Genomic DNA, 26,575 nt, shown 5'->3' with positions numbered 1-26,575 from the left:
GTCACTCAGAGAGACTGAGGTGGAGGCAAGACGTGAAGCCTCCGCTCACGATGGTCTGGGACTCACTGTTGTTGGAGTCCAGCAGGTGACACTTTGAAGTGCCTGTGCAGCAAGTACAGGAGACAGAACTCGGGACTTACCTCCTTGGGGACTGTTAGGAGCAAATGTGACTGGGTTGGCTTAAACCAGATTTAAAGCAGGTTGCTATGGGTTGAGTTGCTGATAAAAAGAGTACCAGTAGTTTCAGGTCTTGTAAGGGCATATTTCCAGGACCCACCTTCCAAATAAGCATGGTTGGAGGCTCCTGTAAGGCGTAAAGGTTTTGATCTTCGATTTGCTTCTCATTTCCTGAGTGATACTGTCCAAGTAATGCACCCCCTGAGACTCCCCCTCCCCCCAGTGTAAAATGGGAGTTCTTCTCCCGTGTATTTCACAGGGGGTGAGATGAAACTCAAGAGAGAAATGCAAGGAAGTATTTATTAGAGACATCACCTAGGGAGGGACTGGGCTCTTGTACAACAAATAAATCAAGTTGAAATAACAGAGCCTTTTCAGATTATATCCTGCATCTCTAATTTTTTTTTTTTTTTAAAAGAACATTCTGGAACAATCTGGAACAATCACTATAATCTCTTGGGAAACAAGTTACGCAGTTGATATCCATTAAAGCAGGCACCACCTCAGTGACAAATGAACTGTCTTCATCAAATTATTTTTATGAGATCTGAATACAAATTGGTCCAAATAGCAACCCAGGGATTGTAAGTCGAAGACCTCTACATGTGACTGTAGCAAGGTGGGGACCGATGCAGTGACCACCTGTGACAGCATGCACTCAAGAGAGAAACGAATGACACCCCCATTTACCAAATTACTGATCACCTCAATCATACCTGTGTAGATTAATTCAGGCCAAAGAGTCTACCTCAAAAATTGAGGATTCAGAAAGCTATGCCTTCTTTGTTTTGTTTATTCCGGCCACAGCACTTTGTTGATGGGATTTAGAACGCTGCTCTATTTGAGGCCTACAAAGCATTATTCATCAAATGAAGCCAATATCAGGTACACCAAACTAAATGTCCCCAAAGTATAATTTTTTGCTTGCGAGGAAAGCTGCCTCTATTGGAGTGCCCCGGCCGCCAAGTAGGAAAGCCTTTTCGTCATTGGTTGAAACTCCCTATAGAAACCCCACCAACTTCTTCACCTCCTGCCACACGGGATATGCTAATTCCTTGGCTTTTGCTGACCCAACCTGTAAAACCTTCTCTAAGTGGTCCTTGTCCAACTTCAGTTTTTCAAGTTCACTCTTGATTGGAGTAAATTTCTCAATCACAGCATCTGCCACGAGCAGCTTGTAGCGAGCAGTGTCGATCCCAGAGCTCTGGCGGACCACTTCCTCCACGGGCAGCCCGGTCACTGCGGAGTGGATGGCGACCAGGTTGGAGACGCCTGGACGGCGGGCTGGGTCGTAGGTGACCGCCGAGGTGAAGTCCGTCATTGCCTTGCGGAATTTCTGCACTATCTCCTCTGGGCTGTCTGTTATTCTGACAGTGGCCAGTTTGTCTGGGTCTGATTTTGACATTTTGGCAGAAGGATCACGGAGGGATTTTACCTTCTTCATCGATGCTTAGGTGAAAATACAAACACACACACCCCAAAAACAAAACAAAACAATGACAATGTAAAAAAATCATTAGGAATGTCAGCATCTAGATCTTTAAAAAAGCCAAGAATACCCAATGACTTTATTATTTTTGTCTGATATAAATATGAAATTCTCACTGTGTAAAATTCAAGCAATTTATATAAGCATGAAAGTAAACATCAACCAAAATATGTAATGATACTGTTAACATTTTGTTGATCATATTGTTATGTATTTTGAGTGCACAAAAACACATAAAAATGTATACTCTTATACAAATAAAATTGTATCAATCACAGTTTTGATTGTGCACACCTTGGGAAAAGAGATTGTCGATTTCTTTCCTCTCCCTCTCTTTTCCTCTCTGTGCTTTCCTACTAGCTAATCACTCCCTACCCACCGGCACTGCCCTTGCTGTGCCCAAACCAATTTTAATGATCTGTGTCAGTCCTCAGTAAGGATTATATAAGTGTATACAAACACACACACACACAGGAGAAGCTTGTTTATTACTCTGATAGAATCAAGATGTTAAGCTGTGCTTCATAAACCAGTGGTAGTAATAATTGCCTATTTTATGGCTATTATAGAAGCATATAAAGTTGAAATAGGTAAAATAATAATGGGCCAAAACATTAAAATGTTACTTACTGCTAAAAGAAGGTTGATTTGGGCACATGGGGTGCCCTGAATTCATCTGTGACAACTGTGGGAATAACCTGGAACTTTATACCTGCCTTACGTTTCTAAATTGATACTGGGCACATCAAAATGCGGTCAGCTTAATAAAGAGGGACAGAGCTGAGGTTCAGTGATTTCTGGCCCTGTCACAAGTTTACACAGCTACAAAAATGTTGGTTGAGATTTACAGTTTCTTTCCTCAAGAAGATTCCAAACCAGCACAGCCGGGCAAGCCGCTGCTGAGGTCTCAGATTTGGTAGGTGGACTTAACATTCTACCTCGGTTGTGCCTTTAAGAAGGCAGAGTGTGAGGATTACCAAGGCCCTCTGGCTTTATCTGGATTATGATCCAGCAGTTCTCAATGTCATGGCTTTTGTCTTATCATGAATACAGGAGGTAAGATGAACCGGTTCTGGAATCAGAACTCCATGTAGGGCCCAGCTTTGCTACTAACTAGATATAGGACTTGAACACAAAGTTAGCCCTGCCAAGCCTGGGTTTCCTTATCCATAAAACAGGGAAAGGCACCTGTTCTACCAAATGATTGATATTATATATATCATATATATGATTATATATTATTATATATGATGTTACAGAATACTTTATACTTGAAAATGATTATTTTTAGTTTTTAGTCTCTCCCATACTTTTCAAATGTTTGGTTATTTTATTCAACTATCCAACGAGGTCTACTTGTCCTACATGAGAGAAAAAGGTGGGGAGAGTTCTAAGTCCTGAAGCCTGTCCGCGAGAAAGCCAAGTTTAGCTCCAAGAAAGTTCACGCTTCGGTCCATTATCCAATCCTCTCTTCAAAACATGCCCTGTTGACTAGACTTAACCAAGGTGATTGCTTTGTACATTATATAAATGTCTAATCACTATGTTGTATACCTGGAACTAATAAAATATTATATGTCAATTATAATTAAAAAATTAAAAATGTTTTGAAATACTAAAGGATTAAAAAAAAAGCCCCAATTTATCAATCACATGTTTGTTACTTACTTAGAATGGACTTGGGCACTGGGAAGAACTCTCCATACTTCTTGTTAAACCCTCGTGCGAGATCCTGAACTAGCTCCATGTGCTGCACTTGATCCTCCCCGACAGGAACGTGTGTGGACCTTTAATAAAAGACAGACAGAAAACTCTGCAAGGCTCCTGCTTCAGCGGAAATGATATTGCAAGCAGCTGCATTTCCTGTGCCTGTTTCACCGGCGGTGTTCGACAAACGCTCTCCTGCTACGGAGGGGATGTGGAGACCCACATCTTTATCTGTGTCAGACAAATGCCAGAGGCGTTTGTCTACTCCAGTTCTCTTTCTTCCACAGCAGAAGAATACAGCCATCAACACCAGAGTGACATGATCTCGCTGGGAGGGAGGAATGGTATCTTAAATAGCACGGGCTGTGAGCGTAATTGTACTTTAAAACTACTCCTCATTCCCTCGCCTGCTCAGCAGCGCATATTATCCTTGCCTTGACCAGATGCTTTTTACTTCAGAGCTTGTGCTCACACTTGAAAGACACTCCACCCCACTCCCCAAATCAAACATGGCAGACAGCTCTTCAGGCAAGAGTTTTCTTCCCTGTCACACAGGGCATAACTCGAGGTCTTTTTGAATTATGCTGTAGGTCCTGGCCGGGTAGTTCAGTTGGTTGGAGCATCGTCCTGATATGCCAAGACTGCAGGTTCAATCCCTGGTCACAGGACATACGAGAATCACCTAATGAATACACAAATAAGTGGAATAACAAATAGATGTTTCTCTCTCTCTCTCCAAAATAAATTAAAAAAAAGCAAATACGCTCTTTTCTTTTCCAGCACGCTGCAATCACAGGACAATTAATATGCTGCAGGGAACTTAAATGAACAAAATCTATCAGTACAATGTAGATAGATCTCAAAAACTATGTTGAATGAAAAGTGCAAGTTGCAGAAGATAGTACTGTAAATCTTAAAGTATATGTGAAAATCCTATACATTGTTTACCAATGCATATGTAAGTCAGGGGACATATTGGAAGCTCCTCCACAAATTCATGGTCATAGCTACCTCCAGAGAGGGAAGGAAAAGAATGAGCCTAAGGAAAGGAACAAAGGAGACTTGAATTATATCTGTAATATTATTTTATTAAGCAATGAAGGTGTGAAACAAAAGTTATCAGAATACAGGGACTTTATTTATAATTATTGTGATCCTATACATAAAGTTTGCAATGTTGAATCATCATGAGTTATGTCAAATAAGGGAAGAATTAACCATTATACAGAAGTCTTGATGGAGAAAACTTTATACTAAAAGGAGATGGGTGATTTTTATTTATTTATTTGACAGAAGAAGGGTGGAGAGGAGGGAGAGGGGCGCGGGGGGTGGAAAGACAGTGGGAGAGAGACTGATTACTCTCTCTTACTGATGCAGTTGTTCAGCTTACTGATGCAGTCGTTGGTTGCTTCTTGTATGTGCCCTGACAGGGGATCAAACCTGCAACCTTGGCGTATAGAGATGAAGCTCTAAACAGCTGAGCTACCCGACTAGGACAGTATTTTAAGTCTTTAATGTTGACTGGGGAGTTTACATTTGATAATATAGTTAATAAAGTGCTGTAGTTTCTTGACCAAGGAAGTTTGATATTCCCCTTGTGCAAGCAGCACCCTTAAAGTAAACTTGAGTATTCAAATAATTGTAAATTTTAAGAGAAAAAAATAATAGCTTTTAAAACAGCCACAGCAAAGAAAAATTGCTAGAAAACTGGTGCTTTGTTGTAGAAGGGAGAACCCCCTAGCCCAGGGGTTAACTATTCTTGAAAAACTAGCCAAGATCTTTGATTTTCCTTGTGAATTACTGTGCACAGGCTACAGGTCCACTGACCTAGCTGCCTAGAGCATGGGAAAGGGAAGACAGTTTTGACTAGCATGAAGACCAGCTCCTTTAAGACAGTGAAATACTTGAGAACATTTTGAAAAAATTTGAAATATCCCTCAGAATTTTAATCATTTTTTATTTTTGCAAATTAATAAAGTATATGTGAAAATCCTATACATTGTTTACCAATGCGTATGTAAGTCAGAGGATATAATTCAAGTCTCCTTTGTTCCTTTCCTTAGGCTCATTCTTTTCCTTCCCTCTCTGGAGGTAGCTATGACCATGAATTTGTCCCTGTTGTTGTCTGTATATAATAAATGTGTATTTTTATATAACTGCAGTTATAATGCTATGTGTTAATATAAACATAAACACATTTTATGTTAACATAAAAGACATTTCCATTTCCGATGTTTCTACACTGTCTTCATCACTAGAACTTTAATAGGAGCACAAGCCTGTTCCTGTACTATAGTTATAGAACTGTGAGTTAACGTAAGGAACTTACATTATTTTGTGACAGCTTTTTTTTGAATATTTATATAGGGGGAAATTTTGATTAGAGTGGAAAAAATGACCTTTTACAATAACCGGAAGTTGTCTGGAGACAAATCTGGTCAACGGATGTTCCATGCTTTCTGGTCAGAAATAAGGTATGACTGTCAGTTAATATTTGTCTGAAAATAATTCTGAATATATTTCCAAAAGAAGAGCTGATAAATGTTTTGAGGATGAGAATAAGGAATAGGTTTCAAAGCAACTCTTTTGATACTTCTTTTGAATGAAAGTCAAATAGAATTCATCTTATTTATTTGAATAAAATCACTGAACAGTAACTGTGTTTTCATGAAGTTCCTCACGTACTCATGCAGTTGCCGTGTGTGTTGTATGTGTGCACGCGTGTGTGAGATGCAGTAAAGCACTCAAGATAACAGGCTTGGGGTCAGGCTTGCACCAAAATAAGGTAAGTTCCTTACACCTATGGCCCTGACTGCCACTCTTGTCTTATGTAACTTTGAGTACATCAAAGGATTTCTATATAGGCAACTTTCTTACTGTAAATTGGGAGTAATAGCATTTACCCCACACTATTGTTGTGGAGATTAAATGAGACAATGCATGTAAAGTGCTCAGCACAGTGCCTGAAATTTGGCAAGCTTCCAAGTAATGGTAGCAATGTAGAGAATAGAATTCTGAAATAGACAATGTGTATTGTTTTTCATAAAGGTGCTCAAGACACACTTCCTATAGAACTAGACGTTCAGTCATTACCTGACTCTGATTCCAACTTCTCTCTGTCTTGGCCAGAAATAGAGACAGTTTGAGTGGGGGAAAAAACCCAGGTCATTATGCGTATTTAGTAAAGTGGAATATTTATTGAAATGTAAATGTTCACATTTCTTGACATTTCTAAAAACATAGCCGTGGCCCTCTAGTTTTTGCCCATCACTGGAGAGCTTATCGATTTTCAAGTGAGGCTCTGCAGGTCCCTTCTCTTCTGATTTCTAGGGGTCTGCCTCTAGCTCTCCTACCTCTCTGCAGGCTTAGGCCTGCATCTCTGCCTTCCTACTGGATACTGGCATTAAATATCCCACATTTACTCCCAGACTCAACAATGATGAATCAACATTCCAAGTTTGAAATGGTATCAGCACTGTGGTCCAAAATAACCTGTCTGATTTTTTTTTTTTTTTTACCTAGAATACCCATGAGGACAGAGGAGATATAAATAACTGAAAACTGGCATCAAGAGTTAAAACTAAAGACAGAATCTGAGAAAACTTTTCGTTAATGGTGAAGATCAACAGAACTAAACTAGGAAGAGCAATTGGTTGAGCTTCTTGCAGCACATAGTCGGAGCAAACGCCCCCACTGCCGGGAATACCTCAGACGGAAATGAGGGCAGACATTCCTCTATTGCAGCTACAATACTAGTGACCCTTTTCTCGTCATCAGCCCGATTCTTTGTTTCTACATTCAGCCATGAAAACAGCTCTGAGAAAACAACTGTACCAGCAGTGGAGGCTGCAGGAACTGGTCACAGGGTATTCCCTGTGGTCACATTCCTGCAACGATGAGAGTGTAAGCTCCGTGACAGCAGGGACTTGCTTGTCTTACCCACTACGGTGCCCCAGGACACAGCGTGTTTTCTGGTGAGGCCTGGGCAGCACTCAAGGAACATTTGTTGAATGAATGAAATAAAAAGTAAAGTGCTGAAGACAGGCAGTAGGAGAAAACGATCTCGGGCCAGCAATGCTAACCTAGGTAAGTGGCACAAGCCATAGGACCGGAAGCATAGCACACTGTTCTGCCCTCCTGTGGAACTATGAGCAGAGAATTCAGATAGCGTCCAAGCAGACAGAAGGTGAACATGCAGGCCCTTCGTAGATTTTGTCCATTGGCAGACACTATTTGAATATAGTTTCTTTGTTCCAGTATGGCTTTAAAAAACCCAACAAATAAAAATCAATCAAACTAGTATAGGCCCAATACGGGGTCTATGAAAAAAAATGTGGGACAAGGGGAAGGCAATTTGAGACCCTGAGGAAGATCCAACATTTAAAAATGAACTCCTGGAAGAAAGAGAACGTTTTGTTTTTTTGAAAGAAAACTGCTTGGTAACCTCAACAGGATTCAAAAAGACATGGTTGCCTTAAGACAAAAGCAAGATGCCACAAAAGGAGAAAAACACCAGTGAGGACGAAAAACAATAACATGGAGAGAAGTGAAATCATGAAATAAAGAAAACCAAACACATAATAGAGCGATCAGGAGCAGTAAGGCACAGAATCCTAAGGATGGGTCATATCAGTGACCTGGATGAGAAACTCAAAGCCCCTCAAGAACTCACAGCAAGAGGAAAGAGAGAAATGCGAGCAGCAGCTGACAGGTCGGAAGACTGTCCTCTGACCTAAGATTATGGTCCTCTGGAGGAAGACACCAGGGCCATCGGAACAGAAGCCATAGCCTTAAAATGGAAGGAAACTTCACTGGCTTAAAAACAAGTAAGCAAGCAAAGCTGGGTATGCATGTTGACCAGGTTCAGGAAATAAAACACTAGAGACCTACAGTGAAACGCAACCCAGAAAACAAACCTGAATTACAAAGTTAAAGGAAAAAAAATCCCGTATGCCACAGCCAGAAAATAAAAACAAAAATAAGAAAAATCAGGTTATTAACTCAACAATGGAACAGTGTTTCTAGGGTTGAGAGCAAAAGGTCTTAAAAATGTAGCCAAGCTGTCTTTTATTGTGAACTATAATAATAATTATGATAATAATAAAGTAGCTGAGAGCTATTGAACACCTCCTACATGCTGTACACTTTGCTAAGCATTTTAAATGTATTATTATCTTTTAAAGATTTTATTTATTTATTTTTAGAGAGAGGGGAAGGGAAGGAGAGAGGGAGAGAAACATCAGAATGTGTGAGAGAAACATTGACCAGTTGCCTCTTACACACCCCCAACTTGGGACTGGCCTACAACCCAGGTATGTGACCTGACTGGGAACTGAACCAGTGACCTTTTGGTCTGCAGGCCAGCGCTCAATTCACTGACCCACACCAGACAGGGCTTCATGTATTATTATTGTACTTAATCCTATTTTACAGATGATGCAAGCTAAACAGAAATTCTCAGGCATGTAAACGACCAGAGAAAAATCTAAATCAAACCTAAGGACTCAAGAACTCAGAAGTTGGAGACACTGAGTTATAAAGATGGGCTATAAACATGAAAACATAAAGTCTAAATTTTGGTTACAAGTAGAAAATACAATCTAAAATGAATATATTTATAACAATCTTTGTTGAAAATCCCAGGTTAGTTAACAAAATCAAAAGGAAGTATGAATATAAACTGAGGCTCTCAAAGTGTGATTAATAACCCATCTGGACCACATAATACCATTTTTTACTTGGAACAAGTAAAAAAAGACTCAAAAAATAATTTCTGAAGAGAGAGAAACTACTATACAAACGGGCAGCAGCCAGACAATAAATGACCAAAAAACTATGACCCAAACAAAACGTTTGGGGCAACCAGACCAGGAAGCCAAATCACAGTCTCTGCAGCAACTGGCCCAGAACGGCCGAGACTTCATCAATGACAGCCAGGGTCCCCATTCTTTGTCCTCGCTTTGCCCACCTCAGGAACAGCCAGAGAAAATCCAAATGCTCCCCAAATGAATCACATAAGATGTCCCACTTCTACTTAGCCAGCCTTCAGCTCCCCCATGGCAACAACTTCAAAGCAGAAAGCATACCTGAAACCTTCCTTTCCTGCAAGGATTTTCCACTCCCCTCCTGCCTTCGAGCCTCTGAGAAACACAAGCGACAGCGGCTGACTCCCTTGCTGCGGCCAGCGCTGAGGAACTAGTCTCTGCGTGTGCTCATTTGTATAGTTCAAAGTTGACCGCTACTAGAATGGAAAACAGAAAGTACACCTTCCGAATCACTGGGGTATTTAAAAGCGAAGAAACAGTGCATACAGCAAAAAGCAGAAAACAAAGAATCATTAAAAAATTAGAAAACATTTAAATGATCTGGAAAAATATAAGACAGGAAAACAAAACAGAAGAGAATGCAAGTGTTTTTCGGAAAATACACACAACACACACTCACATAAAGGAGAAGTCATAGTGGTTGCAGAGGGGACTCTGGTGTCAGGCTGTTCGGAGGTCAGATTTCTGTTCTCCAGTTGGGGGGTTCTTGGGAAACTTATTTAACCTCTTTCAGTCCTTTTTTCACTTTTAAAACTGACTGATAACAGTTCCTACTCATGGGGTTCTTTGAGGAGTAAAATAATGCGTGCAAAGCACAGTCTAGCGCCTGTCATGCAGTTTGCAAACAAAAAAATTTGCTTAAAAAACTGGTTTGAAGGAAATGCACCAGCATGCTAATACATAGAGAAATAGTAGAAGTGATTTTTAATTTTTCCTATTTAATACAGTATGTTTTAGCAACATTAGAACATGAGCATTGAAATGAGCATGTGAGAGACTTGACTCTTGACTCTCCCACTACTAGAGCGTAAAAAGACAGAAAATAAAATCACGTATCCTGGATAGTTTGTAACTCATATGTAGAAAGCAGGGAGCTGGTTGTTCCTTCCTTAATTCCTTCAAGCTGGATCCCGTATTTCAGGTCTAAGCTTAGACAGCACCTTCTTGGCGAAGGCTTCCCTAACTGCACTCTCCAAAGTTGGGTTCCCTCTCTTACTGATTTTCATAGTACTGTATTTATTGTCTTTAAGTATTAATCCCAACCTAGTTATCTTATTTTATTTGTTTATTTAATAGCATACTGTTATTTTCTCTCTTGAAATAATAAAAGCTTTCTGAGAGCTTGTCTGTCTTGCTTTTCATTGCATTTCCAGCACCTAGTACAGTTGCCTGACATGTATGAGGAGCTTAGCAAATGCTCATTCAAAAAAGGAATGGCATTAAGAGGAAGCCACTATAATCTCTAAAAAGTCACTCTAGTGTCGTACCAAGATAAAAATGATAATTAAATCAGTTCACGACCAGTACAGAGGCTAAACGCGCGGACTGAGAAGTCAGACTTGCTGAATTTAAATCACAGCGCCACCAGCTCCCGGGCGAGCCGCCATAGCCATCTCTTACCGTCCCCGAGTCCCTGCTTCCTCTGTGAAATGGAGATCGTAGTTGTGCCAACCTTACAGACTTGTTTCAAGGATTAAATGAGATACCAACCATATACTTGACAGTAAGAGCTCAATAAACACTAGAGAACAATATGTCATATATTCATTGATATCCGATGCGATGAAGGACAAACTGGTAAAAGAAATTTTGATTCCTTTAGAGACCTTGGTGTGGGATACAGTGCGACTTTTTTTAAGCCACGGTCATTTTCTTTTTTAATAGCTAACATACTGCAAATAAATACGGACATATAATCGCAGAGACAGGCACTGACCTGGGCAGCCATCCTGATATGCATGGGAGCAAAACACATTTGAAACTGACGGCTCATATGTCTGATTAAACGGTTCCAAAGTATAAACGGCATGCTGGAGCGAGTGGGAGACTTCTTTTAAGTTCAGGAAAACAGGGACAGAACAATGAATGGGAAAGGTAAAATGCAGGAATGATGACGACGGGTCAGGAAGTAGTTTCTCTTCTTCTAAGGTCAGTAAATGAATTTAGGAAATTCTACAAAATGATGCTTAGGCCTTTGTCCGTCGCTCTCTCCCTCACAGCCCAGGGCAGCCCGCCACCGGCCCGGTGAGAGGTAAAAACCACGCGGTTCCGTTTTACGCTTCCCTCGGCGCCCGTAACCCTGCATGTGCTGCTCTCTGAGGTGTGCACACCCCCCAACCTTTTTAAATTTCTCTTCTGTGACTGGACTTCCCTACTCCTGTCTTGAAATTACAGTGACGCTGATGTGCAGGGGTCACCTCGACTCCCCCAACCCAAATTAGCCAACAGGGCAGGTTAAAAAGCGATTACGGTAGCCCATAGGAAATCACAATGGACTGCAACTAACACAGAAAAAACAATTACCATAATCAATACACTTTAAGCACATCAAAATGAATATTTCCACATGTCAAAATGGTTCCAGATTTACAAAGCAACCAAACTAAACAGAAAACACATTTAGTTTTCATAATGACTCTGCATGCGTCTTTGCCTTATGTCCAATCCTCGCCTCTTTTCTTACCATTCTGTGAAGTTGTCCTTTTTTTCCAGTAAAGATTTTAAAAATTTTAATTTTTTTCACCTGGTCCTATTGCTCTACTTGGCTGCTTCATCTGATTTTATTTTGTTTGTTTCTAGCCTTTCCTCCCCCTGCCTCCGCTGCTCCTTTCACCTCCTATAATTTATCTTGGCCCTTACTTCTCATCCATTGAGTTTACACTTTACATTAATTCAGCCTGTCTTTGATTCTGCTCACTTATGGGGCCTATACTCTTCACATTTGCAACTTCTCTCCTCATAGTCTTCCTTTCACTTCAAATAATTTAGTGCTGTTCTTTTTAAAATTTATACCCTCTGTAACGATATCCATATTAATGTCTTCTCTTTTTCTCCATATTTTCTTTTTTTACTTACCCTGAGTGTGCTTTCTTAGACACAACATAAAACAAAAGTCTTTCATAATTTTGATTGTTATAACTTCTGTCACATAATAATGCGTCTGATCTTCTCTGGTGACTAAACCATTTTTCTTTTGCTGACTTCCTCGTTGCATTTACGTTCACTTGGGATCCACCCCAACCCTTTGGCAGAATTAGTGTCTAGATGAATAATCACTGCCTACATATATCTGCTGGCAGAGATTTGTTCTCTTGGTTTCCCCCGCCCCCCTACTTCTTTGGCTGTGAGTTTTCCGTGCTGTGGCCTTTAACCAGCCCGGCGGGGACATGAGTTTGGTGCTGTTTTTCCTTTCGTAAAGGATTACTTCACCATCACTGGTTGCTTGTCAGACATGCTGTGATGACTCCCCAGTGTGGCCGTTACTTACTGAAGTTGTACGATGTGCAAAGCCTGGTGCTGGGAGCTGGTAGAGACGGACTGAAGGTGGGTCTGTCTAGGGAGTCAAGGCTCCCAGGAGGAGAGAGAACACGCAACGAAGCCACACATTCTTCTGGCTAGTCCCCTTGCAGTATCCCTACCTCAGCGAATGGCAACACCATCGGTTCAGGAGCAGCGTCAGAAATGCGGGCTCGTCCCGGATGCCTCTTCTCACACACATCCAGTTCACCGTGAGGGCCTATCCACTCCACCTCCTAACACCTCCTGTTTGCCTACTGTCTTCACTTTTACCGTCACCCTCTGGAGCCAAACAGACTAGAAAAGAGCCTCTTCACAGACCGCCCCAGCTGCTTTTGTCCCCTAATTTAGTTTCTGTATTTTAATCAGTTCCCTTTTAAAAGTATACATTGAATTATTTCACTCGGTCCTTAAAATGCACAGAGCTTCCCACTGCTTGTAGGAGAGTATCCTGGATGGTCTGCTGACATCTCAGGGCCCTTCTCTCCCTGAAAGCTACCTTACGCGGGGCCTTCCAGGGAGTTCTCGCTCCGGGTTGCTGCCTGCCCAAGAGCTGGGAAGCGGAAGAGCCGGAGAAGAAATGGCTGTTTTGCAGTGGCGGGAGCATGTGGACGTCAGGAGACTGCCGAAAAGAGGTCTGGCCAGCAGCTTTCAGGATCTCGTGAAGATTTGGGACTGACTGGCCTCACACACAAAGGATGTCATTCAAGAACTGGAAGTCAGTCTCCAAAGCAGTTTGAGGAGCCGATTATCTCAATTGTGCTCAAAGGCAGGTCTGAGCCTCAGACCTTACCGTGACTCAGCCCCCCTCTGGAATGACCACGCAGGGCGTCTCCAACCAGTCTTCTCACTCCCAGGGGCGTCCGACCTTCTGGTGACTCTTGGCCACACTGGAAGAAGAAGCATTGTCTTGGGCCACACATCACATATACTGCGACATGTAAAAACACACAAAAAAATCTCATAATGCTTTAAGTAAATGTACGATTTTGTGTTGGGCCACCGGTAGGACACCCCTGCCTGTTTCTGTTTGTTTTCGGTTTTGCTCACTCACAGTTCCTTGAGGCCTCTGTTTCCTTATTTTCCTTTCTCACCTCAGCTTTTGCTTTCACCATCTTCTTATCCTCTTCCCGTATTTCCCTGCTCAGATTCTTGGGAGAGAAAGCGAGTAGCCAGGCAATCATGCCCATCTCTGTTTGAGGAGATTGGCAGTAGCTCTCTACAGCTTCATTTCTTTTTCTGTAACTTGGGAAGGACACCGCCAAGCTGTGTTGCAGAGCTGTTGCTATGGTGAGAGTCTGAACAGAGAATACATGCGCAGCGGCCAGCACGGGCGGGCGGGCGGCAGGGTAACAGCGCTCACCATGCGCTTCTTCCCTCCTCCCCTCTCCTCAAGTCCAAGCTGGTGCCTTTTTCCCGGATTAGCGGCATTATGGGCGCCAAACAAGCATTTGCTGTATATTAATAAAAACTGTGTGGGTATGTGTCCATGTGTGCAAAGAGAGAGAAAGTGAAAGAAATATTTACTTAATATATAGTCAGTTATTTGAAATCAGACACTGAAAAAAAAATGCAGAGGCAAAATAAAAATTATGAGCCCTTGTTATTTTGGAGCATTTTGCCTCTCTTCAAGTATCCGCTCTTTTACTATACTTTCAAACCGAAGATGGTCTCGGCTGCGCGTTTCTGGGTCCTTACCAAGCTCGGCCAGAGCCGCTGCAGAGGTCTGCCACGCAGCCATCTGAATGGCTCCCCTCCCATTCTCTTCCCAGACCACGCACCGATCGTTCTCATCCTGACTTTGACGAAAGCAAGCACTGAATATACTTGCCCTGCGTGAACATTTTATGAAGAGGCCACACATATTATAGAGTTGCTGGTGAGAGAAAATACAAATTCTTTCTTTCCCTCCCTGACTCCCTCCCTTCCCTCTCCTTCCTTCCTTCCCTCCTTTCTTCATTCTTTGTATCTATCTACATTTACAATGTAAATATTCACATTCTGGCTATGACCTTTTTTTAAAATCTAGTAATATCTGAATCAAAACTAAACAAAATCAAACAAACAAACAAACAAAAAAATACCCCAAGTGCTTGAGCTCCGTTACACAGAAAACAATGGCTCAGGCTAAAACTTAGACCTGGGTTTGAGTCCTGCCTCTGCTACTTATTATCAAGCAATTAGGAATTTCTAAACTTGGGAGGAAGCATAATAAAACAGATGAGAAATGTATGTTAGCAGAATAAATGCTGTAGTAAACCAGACCTGATTTTATAGTACTTGTCTGCATGCTTTGTAGTGGTCCAAACACACACATGCCCAGGAAATGTGGGATTTGTGTGGGGTGGCAATGGCTCCCATGGGAACAGTCTGACGGAAGACGGCCGGGAAAAAGAGCCCAAAGGAACAGCCTACAAGCCGAGCATGTGCAGCCGGCAGCAGCAGGTCCGGCCTGAGACCAGACGGGAGGGAAATGTGGGGATGCTGTTTCTCTTAAAACAAGGAGCACGCGGGTGTCTGTTCCTTGTGTATGATCTCATTATGGCATTAAGCTAGGTAGTTCCCCAGGGCGACAGTAGTAGACAGTCATCTTGAATATAGAGAGTTACCTAGCTTTATAGAAAAAATACTTTTAATGATTTTATTTATTTATTTTTAGAGAGAGGGGAAAGGAAGGAGAAAGAGAGGGAGAGAAACATTAATGTGTGGCTGCCTCTCACACGCCCCCTCCTGGGAAGCTGGCCTGCAACCCAGGCATGTGCCCTGACTGGGAATCGAACCAGCCACTTTTTGGTTCACAGGTCAGCACTCAATCCACCAGCCGGGCTATAGAAGAATACTTTTACCTATTCATTTTAACAAATTGTGTGTAAAATATCAGAATCCTGATGCAAATAAATAAGAATCTGCCACCATAATCTCCCTTTCAGAAAACAGAAGAAAGAAAGGGTTCTTATGCCATTCTTAGTACATGTTCTAACCAGCAAAGAGATCAGTAGGAGTTAAAGAAGGAATATTTACAGCATGAGAATATTTTTGCCACTGGGAGTGGACTGGGGAATAACTGAGCTTGGAAAAGAGTAATTTTCCTTGGAAGCACATTGACCAGTGGTGTGAGGACCTGCCAACACCAGGCATAGTGAGATAGGCAGGAAGCCGTCAGAGAGCTCTCAGAGGCTACCTGCCACGTTTGAAATAGTTACTGTTTTGTGTAAGGAAAAAGGACACTACAACCTGAGGCATGGCTCAAAAAGGACCTAGGATAGGAAATATATTTATATATTTAGAATGCATAAAAATTTCTCTATTGCTGTATAAAGATAATATATTAATCAATATGTAAACATAACATTTAAAATAATATATAATATAGAAATATAAAATATATGACATACCTTTAGAATATATACAGATTTGGGGGTCTTAAGGAACTGTTTTTACCAATTTTAGCCTTTTCAAATGTTGCTCTTGTACTCTTAAAATGTTTACATTGATTATATGCAAGGTGATTTCAATTTATACAAAATCTGTTTAATAACCCCCTGAGTTATGTCCCCTTAACCCACTTTGTAGATGAAAGAAACTATAGTATTTTATCATTCCGCCAATTGTATTTTGGGCAATTGATAAAAGCAAATTCATCGTCACTTTAGCATATGTGACCTTGGGTTGTCCTGGTTGTTCACATGATGATCTTGTCTCCTGACACAATTACTGGCTCTGTAAGGAAGGTAAGCATGGGCCTCAGGAGACCAGAACTGTTGTGGAGGCGCCAATGTTCCTTGACTGAACACACAGCTTTGGGGAAACTGTTTAACCTCATCGGGTTGAGTTTGTAAAGTAGGGATGGAAGAAGAGGCCCTTTAAAGTTCTTTCCGGCTCTGAGTGCCATATTACCACAAAGAGTGCAATCCTTCCTGTTAAACTTGATTCTTTTTCAGAGCCTGGAGCTCCAAGGACTTTCCCATACAGCTCTTGAACTGTTAAGGAAATCTACCATATTGATGTGCTTCCATATCACGGTGCTAAGAAAACTCAGCCCATTGTTCTACAAAGAAGGAGCCCTTGAAAATGAAATGAGATAGAATACTGTCATCGTCAAAAACATAATCATTATCAATCATAACCAAGTGGCAGCTCCCAGTCACAGCACTGCCTGGCCCATATTTCATTTTAATCCTTTAATAATCCTGCACAGAGTCATTATTATTTCTATTTTACAGATTAGAAATCAAGGCTCTTTACAGAATCTTTCTAAGTAAATACGCTACTTTGCTAGGAAATATATGATCAGCTCATTAGACTTTCACTTACTATTCCTGGGGAAAAGTATTATAGACTTCCCAGGATAAGTCAAAAGTCATTTATAATAAATATTAAATGCTACCAGGAGCCCAGCATTCAAGTTAATACAACAAATGGACACACGATCCTTACATATACATTTTAATGTAATCAGAATGAACGATGGCCTGCATGTATTACTGAACACTCCTTAGCTGAAAGCTGAGCAGCCACTCTCCGAGCTGTTTCCATCTGAAGGGCAGTAGGGCCCTGGGGTCACACCGCAAGGCACACAGGCTGTCATCTCCGTGTTATCACATTTACATGCAAATTTAAAATTCAGCTCCTCTGTCAAGATTTCAAGTGCTCAATCACCACATGGAGGTAGCGGCTACAGTTGTAGAAGGCACAGATACATTCTCATAACTGCAGGCAAATTCTATTGAAGAGCATTGCTTTGGAATCCAGGGTATATGAGAAATCAACACTTGAAACGCCTGAAGTTTAATTATTTCTGGGGAAGTCCACACCGCAGTGTGGCTAAGAGCACAAACTCTGGACCCAAACTTTCTAGCCTCCAATCCTGGGTCCAAGCCTCAGGTCTGTGAGCGAATTACTAACTACTCTGTGCCTTAGCTCCCTCATCTGTAAAATGGGGGTGATAACAGCGCAACTTTCATAAAGAGTTGTAAGCACTAAATGGGTTAATGTAGTTAAAGCATTTATAACAGTCTCTAGCATGTAGGTGCGATTTTAGGGTTAGCCCTTCATACTGTTGGTTTCACACTGCAGCATACGTCCATAATTTAGTAGCTGTTACCGCAGAATAGATGCAAACCGATTCATGTGTCTGATCCTCTCTGCGCCCACCTTCCCCGTGAACCCCCGTGACTGGACCGGGGTGGAATGCCCCCATGTCGGCAGAGGACGTGCGAGACCGCGTGCGCTCTGCTCCTTACCTGTACAGCAGGATGTCAGCTGCCTGCAGCACCGGGTATGTGAGCAGGCCCACGGTCCCCTCGTGCCTCTGCCCGGCAGTCTTTGTCTGTGGCAGGGAAAGAGGAGGGAAAGAAATCTGACATGAGCTGTATTATACTGCTAAATTAAGAAATCTTTAAAGCAGGCAAAGGGTAATGCGAGGCCACCTGTAATAACACTGCATCTCAGTTCCTTTTAGCAACTCGAGCCATCTTCCTGCTGGCTGGTCTCCATGCTCCAGGCTTAGGCAGGAATAAGGGGAGTCCACTCTGCCTCCGCTGCTGTCTCTCATTCATTTTATTAAACGAAGGGCATTAAGTGTTTTCAAGATTCCAAATCAGATACATTCCCGATTTCACAGGTAAGGCCAGAAAATGTCAGGAAGTTAGATGTCTATAAATTAACATGAGTTAACATCAAATGCCTGTTATTTATCTGGTGCTGCTGACAAAACTGGAATGTTCCCTTAAAATCACACTTACGAAAGCAAACAAACAAAAAAAAAAATCATGGCATTTAAAAAATAAGAAGAAGAGAAATTTTAGCCTACCAATCCTAATTATCTGCATTGATCTTTAGGTGCTAAAGCAGAGAGCAAAGTGATTCCAAAGAACAGGACAGGTTGTAGAGAACAGAATGTTTCCTTAATGAGGAAGCTGGTGGAAACAGCAGAGGTGACTTTAGAAATAGGTAATGACTGGTGAGCAATGGGAGCCGACTACAAACGACTAGTATGTCCTGCTGAATATGAGCCCTCACGATATCAGCTCCCTGCTACAGGGGAACAGTGCCAGTAGGTCATTTGGTTCTCTCAGTAGAGCTACTTATTAGCGGGCAACACTGTGTGCAGTTAGTTCCCTGGGAACTGCTTCCAAGGCCTAGGTGTCTCGCTGCATGTAAAATGATAAACAGGTACCTTGGTGTGTAGATAAATCTCATTTGTTTAGTTAATATGAATCACTTCTCAGAGGTCCTACTGCATCTGAATGGATGGAACAACTGAATGTATGGGCTTGGATGATCCCCAGCACCAAGCTCCACAGTGCTCACAGCTCGATCTGCTCACCAACATGCAGGCGCACCCCCTGAGGTGGGGCCTGAGAGGCAAAAGCTCCCTCCCCTTAACTGTCTTAATCTCGATGTTCCATAATTTGCTTACAAACTTAAGTTTTCTGGTTGCTCCTTTAAGGGGTTTCCAGCTTACAGCAACTATGCTGTAGGCCACTCGAAGAAAACGTGAAAGTTCAAACCCAATTCCTTCTAGCATATCCCCTTCTTCCAATGTTCATGATAAAGGCCGGTTCCCAACGATCACTGGGTAAAGATAATGAAAGTTTAATTTGGAAATGAGCAAATGGGAAAAGAACTCAGTTTTTAAAAGTTGCCACTGCTTTAGATTTATAGTCTTTTTATGTTAGAATATTGAATCCTGAAATTACAAAGAGAAGGGAACGATGCGGAGAGTACTAATATTTATTGAGTGCTTATTATCAACCCCAGATGGCTTATATCTGTGTTATCTCATTAATCCTCCAAATAGCCCTGACCTCAGCGGCTCTGACTCCACCTTTCTACCACTGCGTCCCCCGCTCACGGCCCGGTCAAAACCAAGCCGGTGCTCTCGGAGCCTGCCAGGGCCCTGGAATCTTCCCTCTTTCTCCTTCGCACTTTCTGATCACTCGTGTCATTGCCTTTTCTTGAATAGACTACGAGCCTCTTGAAAGGGGCCACATCCGTCTGTCCTGGGGACTGCTGTACCTCTAGCACCTGGCGTGACAGGAGACTTGCAGAAGTCTCACAAGTATTTGTTAATGAAGAAATGATCACAGAAGGCGGCGACGTGCTCTAGGTTAAGGTTGGCATTAGAAGTCCGTGTTTTCCCCACACGTAAGAAAGTACGGGCTGGGGGAAGGCTCCTCCAGAACACCAGCACCGTGTTCACTAGTGTGAGTTATCAGGAGCTCCTCAGACACTATTTTCAAGGGGGGAAATTTCCCATTAAGTTAGTATTCAGTTCTCATAAAAAGGATTTCGGCATTCAACTGAGTGTTAAAGTACTATGATAAACTGGGTCAGTCTTGCATAAAACCAAAATGTAGTAGACAACATTACAGAATGTTGTTCTTAATTCTCGCGAGGTAACGATTCTGCAGCATTATCAATACCTCTTTTTTAGGCACTGTCTTTTTAAAGCTCCGTCCATGTACCTCTGCAGCATATGCAACGGCTTTGGAGCCAGCTGACTGGAAGGAAGCTTGAAACTGAAATTAGCATTGACATAGTCAGGGGCTACCTACCCTTGGGTTATCCAATTGCAAAAATAAATGGAAGTAAAGCAGTACGAATTATCCAATTTATCTTTCTTAGTTGAACTTCTAAGAAAAAGTCCAGCCTTAATTTTTCTGTGGGTTTGAACTGTTGCCTGGACTCAACTTGTTTAAATGTTAAATCAAATATGTTGTCTCTTCTCCCCACAATGAAAACATTCTTGCCTCACTGCCAGTTAATTCCAGTGCCGACGGGACAACTTCGGAGCCCAGCAATCCAGACGCCGTGATTGTCTGTTAATTATAATGTGGTAGCTTCAAAGTCATTACCAAGTCCGTCCAAAAGCTACTCTGATTCAACCATACACAGATAAAATCAAGTAATAAGTTGGATGTTTTTACCCAGTTTTTCAGTTGGAAGGAATCTTAGAGAACTCTTTTTAATTTCCATTTAACACCCCGAGGCAGAGTTTAAAGATAGCTCTTCTGGTTACTAGTGAGTTGCAGACCCAGAAAGCCGGAAAGCCGGTAACTTGGGATTCGCAGAGCCTATCACACCAATAAACAGAGAGGGAGGAAACAGTTGTAATATGGACCTTGAACTTCTGCTTGTTAATCAGATTAGGGGCATTTACCTTCCACTGGTGTAAATGCTGTAACCGGGGTAGTCTGACCATGCAGGTGAGGACCCAACTTAATTGTGTGTGTTCAGCCACCTAAAGAAATAAAAAAATGGTTAACAAAGGTGGTCCATGTTTTCTTGCATACACAACAAAACTAAACAGATAGGTGTTACTTTAAATGGCTGAAAATACCCCAAACCAGGGTAATTTTAAAAAGGACAGGTGACAGGGACTCACTCATAATGCACAGAATTTTAGGTGAAGAAGGAATCTTTAAAACTAACCAACATGATTCCTTAAATCCTCTTTTAAATCCTCTTTACCACATCCCTTTCAAGCAGCTGACCAGACTGCGTCAAAATCTTCAGTAAGAGGATTTCATTAAGTCCTATTCCCTCTTTAAAAAGCCAAGTTATTATGAAACATATGTGCATATATACAGGTTCAAATCCAGCCTAAATAATTTTTAAATATATGAAAAAGCAGCTATAATACCTTATAGGTAAATAGTAGAGAAAGGTATTGGACTTAAAGATTGATCCTTTAGACCTAGAACAATTAGAAATTTAGGAATCACTTTATCATCTCAAAGGGCGTTTTTAAAATATCTAGCTGTTCCTCCTCTTTTTTCCTCTTCCTTCTTCCTTTTTTGCCTTTTTTAAAAAAAGAGACGCCTAGTCAACAACAACAACAACAACAACAAAATATAGCTTTTTCCCAATTTGACTTTGTTTGAACCAAATTTAATCAAGTAACCAAACCTGGTTACAATTGGGATGATCCCTGGGCCCAGGCCAGGTTCTAACTGATGACCTGGAATTTAAGGCCTATGCATCTTGTTTCTGGACCCCGGAGATTCCGAGCCCTTCATCCATTGTGGCTTTACTTGTGTCCATATGATTTCCTTCAAAAGCAGAGACTGTTGCCAACTCTGAAAAGTGGCCCCAAATGTGTTCTTTGTGGGTTTTGCGAAATGAACATAAAGGGATGGGGCTGATCAGCCCAGGCCTATTTTACTAGCAAGGAATCGCCATCTGGCTTAAGCTAGTTTCTCATTTTTTCCCTCAAGTCATGGAGAGGGAAGAGTTGTTTTTCACATGTTTGACAAGGAATCGCTTTTCAAGTTTTGCAAGCTGCTGGGCTGAATCTGTCATCTTTCTTCCAAGAGCCATTTGGGCCCCACTGAGGGCAGCGACTTTGACAGCACTGTCCATGCAAATTGCTAACTGCTGCTGTAAACAAACAGCTATCAGACGAAAACAGTAACACTGGGTGGAAGCAAGAGGACTCGAGTTGCTTCTAATCATCAAGCAAAGCACATACCTATTAGAACTAATAAAACAAAAGCCGGTTTTTGGCATGATGAAGTAGGAAGGGATTTTTTTGTTTCTTCTTTAGTGAATCAGGGAGAGGAGTAACAGAAAATAACAGTGGACATGCGGAAAGAGACGAGATGATTCCCTTCCTTCAACATGGGCCCACGTGCTTAGCTTTGGCAAACAGCTAGCATCAGGGCTCCAGGAAGGCAAGTGTTTCCCTTGGAGTGGCATTTTATTTGGATGTATGGAACGAGGCTTTATATTCTTCAGAGATCTTCCTGGTGTGTCCAAATAAGGGGGCATAAAATTAGTCCGAATTGTTCTTAGAAAAAAAGTAGGTAAAAGGTCAAAGACAATTCATTTTCACAATTTATTATTACTACTTATATAATAAGAATAGTATACTTCAGGATTTGCTTCTTTTAATTTACTTTTATTCGAGACAACTGCTTACAAAGGTTCAGATTTGTATCTGGAGAAAAGTGAAAATGGTATTTAAATGCAGTGTGTTTTGAGTTATGTTGTGAAACCACAAACAAAATGGCAATATGATCTGTTTGAGACACAGAAAAACAAAATTATGAAATGATAAGGTGGCCATCCGCAAGCAGGTCACTAGTGACTGAAGATTTCTGACCCCCTAATGATAACAGTAAAGACGCATGTATGCGTCAGTTACACAAGAGTCTGACACACTGCAGGTTCTCAACAACTACTACAACTACTTTTCGAATGTATGAACAATATCAAAGGCTACAGAAGGAATGGTTAGGACCAAACAGAATCTATTAGATTGAGCAGCAGACTTGTTGGTGACCCAGGCAAAAGCAGTTTCAGGCGGGTGACTGGATGGAAGCTGAAGTACAGGGGGTGGGCTGAAGTGTGAGTCGCAGGCAGGAGAGGAAAGCAGACGTACGAGAAGGCAGGCAGAGTGGCTAAGCGCTGTCTCTTTGGAGTGAGGCTGCCTGGATCCTAATGCGAGTTCTGCTATTTGTTAGCTGCGTGACTCTGGGTAAGTGACTTAACCTCTCTGTGCCTCAGTTTCATCATTTATAAAATGAGGTGAACAATAGTATCCCCCTGACAGTATTTAGAACAGTATCTAGCACACAGAAAGCACTCAATAAATGGTAGTTATTATTATGCATAATTCTTAGGAAGACTTTTAACTTTTCATTTTGAGATGACAGATTCACATATAGTTGTAAGAAATAATATAGAGAGACCCAGTATACCCTTTGCCCAATGTTCCCCATGGCAACATCTTGTATAATTGTAATACAATATTACAACCAGGAAAATGAATCTGACACAATCCATCCACCCTATTTAGATTTCATCAGTTTTACATGTACTCATTGTGTGGGTATATTTAGTTCTAAGCAATTTTATCATGTCTAAAGCATTGCTTTTTTAAGGAAGGGTAGAGATGACAATGACTAGTGGGGTAGGGGGACGGGCCTACTTTACAAAACATCTTCCACTGAAACAGGACGAGAGGAAATAAATACAGATGAGGTTATATCTTGTGGAGAGAAGCAGAGAGCAGAAAGTTAGAGGACTTCACATCTAAGGGCTCTATTATTTCTGAACACAGAAGACAGGGTGATTAGAAACAAATGGGATAAGAAATATACTCAACAGAATTGCTGGGTTTGATAGGAAAGAACAAAAGATCTGGAATAAGAGTTCTATAAGGCTTGATGTTTTGTCGATGTTTTTGTGAATTAAAGAGGGCAATCATTTGTAATATATACTCTTGGGGAAATACTGGTATTCTTTAAGATAGACTAGGGTTCTGCCTAAATAATAAGTGTTTAAAATTTTTACAGAAAAAAATTAAATCAGTTGGTTGCATCTTTAATTTTCTTTGGCCAGTAAGGATTTTTAACAGGATGCAGAAAGTACTAAACACAAAGGAGAATATCTGGACAATTAAGCTACATTAAAATGGACAACTCTTTATCCAACACCATCATTTAAAGAGAGAAAAAGCAAGTTACAGAGTGGGAGAAGATATTTGTAAGCCTATATGGAATATATTGGTATACGGAATATGTGAAAACGCCTACAAATTCATAAGAAAATAGCAGACAAATCTATGAAAATTGGCCGAATGCATTATATGCAAATTAAAGTGGTATCACTGTGATACCCCTACACATGCATCAGGATGATTAAGTGAAAAAGCTGAATCATGCCAAGCACGGCAAGGATATTAAGTAAATGGAACGCTTATACATTGCTGTGGGATGTAAACTGGTAGTATATCAACTTTAAGAACTGTGTCCACTAACATTCAACATTCATATAACGTATGACCAAGGTAGTCCACTTCTAGGTATATATCTAACAGCAATGATCTCAAAAATACATGTGCAAGAATTCAATGTGACAGCCTCAAAATGTAAGCAATCCAACTGTCCGTCCACCTGTAGAGAATGGAAACATAGTGGTATATTCCCACAACGGAACACTGTAGCAATGAGGACAGATGAACAACTGCATTCGACAACACAAGTCAATCTCATAAATGTAATGCTGAATGAAAACAAGAGGGTATGCACTAAATAATTCAAATTATTTTAAGTTTATTATCTTGGCAGAGGAATAGTTAGCGGTTGCAAAGGGACAGGAAGAGCATTCTGGGTATGAGTTACATGGGTGTGTTCAGTTTGTGAAAATAGATAAAGAGGCAGTAAATCCAACTAAGAGGGGCTTGAAGAAAATAAAGTTAAAACCTTTTTGGTGTTTAGGACAAGGTGATGGGACTTCTGGAAGAGCCAAGTAACCCCTGAGAATTTGCTCCTTCACGAAAGGAATGAGAACACTAGCAAAACCTGTCAAAGTCTACTTTTTCCAAACTGTGGAAATTAATCCAAGGTGGCAATAATATGAAGAGTATTTATTTAAGAAAAACATACAAATCTCAGTAAAAACAGAGCTTTGTGGTATTTTAACTCCCCCTATTCCCATCAGCCTGCCCCCAGACCTGTGGTAGCCATGGAAACCAGCATCCTAGTTGTCATGGGATGGGGAAGACTGGGGTTGGGGTGCCTCAGAATGGCCCATCTCCAGAGAACTGTCCCTGCCTGGCCTGTCTGACAGCTTCTTGGAAAAGCCCCATTTGCAGGGTTGCTGTCATTTGACCTGTCTTAGAGCTCAGTCCACAAAGCCTAGGACATTTTTCAGAAATAATCGGCAGCGAAGACTTAATATTGCAACTGCCCGAGGTGCTGACGCCAGCAGGAGAAAACAAGGCTCGTCGGATAACTTAAAGGGAAAGAAAAGCTGCAAACTTATATGCCACTGGGTGCTTTGAAAAGACCTGACATATTCCTGGGCATCTAGAAGGCCCCATGCATATGCTGGGCTATGCACATGTCCAGGAAAGGTCTGAGAAGACCCTCATCTCCCACCTCTGTCTCACTCTGAGGTCCTGTTGTAAGCTCCTCAGCCAAGGATCGAAAGTGCAGGATCAAGGCATTTGGAAATTTCTGTTCAGTCAAATACCTGGGCTCTGGTGGCCAGACATGATGTTGAAGACAGACATGATAGAATTGCTGCAGAAAATCACTAAGCAAACAAACAAACAGTAACGACAAAAGTGAACCATAGGCATAGGGGATTTCATTAGTGAATTCTAACAAACATTTAAAAAATTAACACCAATTATTCAAAATCTCTTCCAGAAAACGAAAGAGGAGAGCACGCTTCCCGACCCACTCTAAGAGGCCAGGGTTACCTTGACACCAAAGCCAGGCAAGGACATCACAACAACAGAAACCTACAGACCAATGCCCCTTGTGGATATAGATGCAAAAGTCCTCACCAAAATACTAGCAAATGAATCGAGCAACATATGTAAAAATTATACAACATAAGCAAGTAGGATTTATTCTGGAAACATGTGCTTGGTTTAATATCCAAAAATCAATCAATGTAATATTATAATAATCTAGACAATGTAGTACTGGTATAAGGATAAAATATACAAATATATGTGTAGATCAATAGACTAGAATTTGAAGTCCAGAAATAAACCTATATATCTATGGTGAACTGATTTTCAAGAAGGGAGCTGGGACAATTCCAATGGGGGAAGGAATAGTCTTTTCCATGAATCAGCTGGAATAACTGAATACCTACATGCAAAATAACAATGTTGGTTGAGCCCCTACCTCACACCATACATAAAAGTTAAGTTAAAATGGATCAGACCTAAATGTAACAGCCAAAACTATAAAATGTCTAGAAAAAAACATAGCAGTAAATCTTTAGGTCCTTGATTTAAGTGGTGGTTTGTTAAACATGACACCAACAGTACAAGCAACAAAAGAAAAAAAAAAAGATAAATTGACCTTCATCAAACTTTAAAAATTTTGCGCTT

The 26,575-nt window shown here is 41.2% G+C and overlaps 1 protein-coding gene across 2 annotated transcripts in view; it reads right to left on the bottom strand.

Moving 5' to 3' along the window:
- Positions 1-638: 638 nt before the first annotated feature.
- WARS2 (tryptophanyl tRNA synthetase 2, mitochondrial) overlaps positions 639-26,575 on the bottom strand; it is a 76,140-nt gene continuing 50,203 nt past the window's right edge. For both annotated transcript variants that reach the window (XM_054564766.1, XM_054564767.1), the window contains 4 exons: positions 20,879-20,959; positions 17,958-18,043; positions 3,335-3,453; positions 639-1,626 (listed from right to left, as the gene is read on the bottom strand). In XM_054564766.1, the coding sequence (XP_054420741.1) occupies positions 1,178-1,626; positions 3,335-3,453; positions 17,958-18,043; positions 20,879-20,959 (735 nt within the window). In that variant the 3' untranslated portion in view covers positions 639-1,177. The remainder of the gene's footprint in view (positions 1,627-3,334; positions 3,454-17,957; positions 18,044-20,878; positions 20,960-26,575) is intronic.

The sequence above is a fragment of the Pteronotus mesoamericanus genome, unplaced genomic scaffold, assembly GCF_021234165.1.
Source record: "Pteronotus mesoamericanus isolate MK-2021 breed Mesoamerican mustached bat unplaced genomic scaffold, CSHL_Meso_final scaffold_99, whole genome shotgun sequence".
Lineage (NCBI taxonomy): Eukaryota > Metazoa > Chordata > Mammalia > Chiroptera > Mormoopidae > Pteronotus > Pteronotus mesoamericanus.
This window is presented reverse-complemented; position numbering and strand designations above follow the sequence as displayed.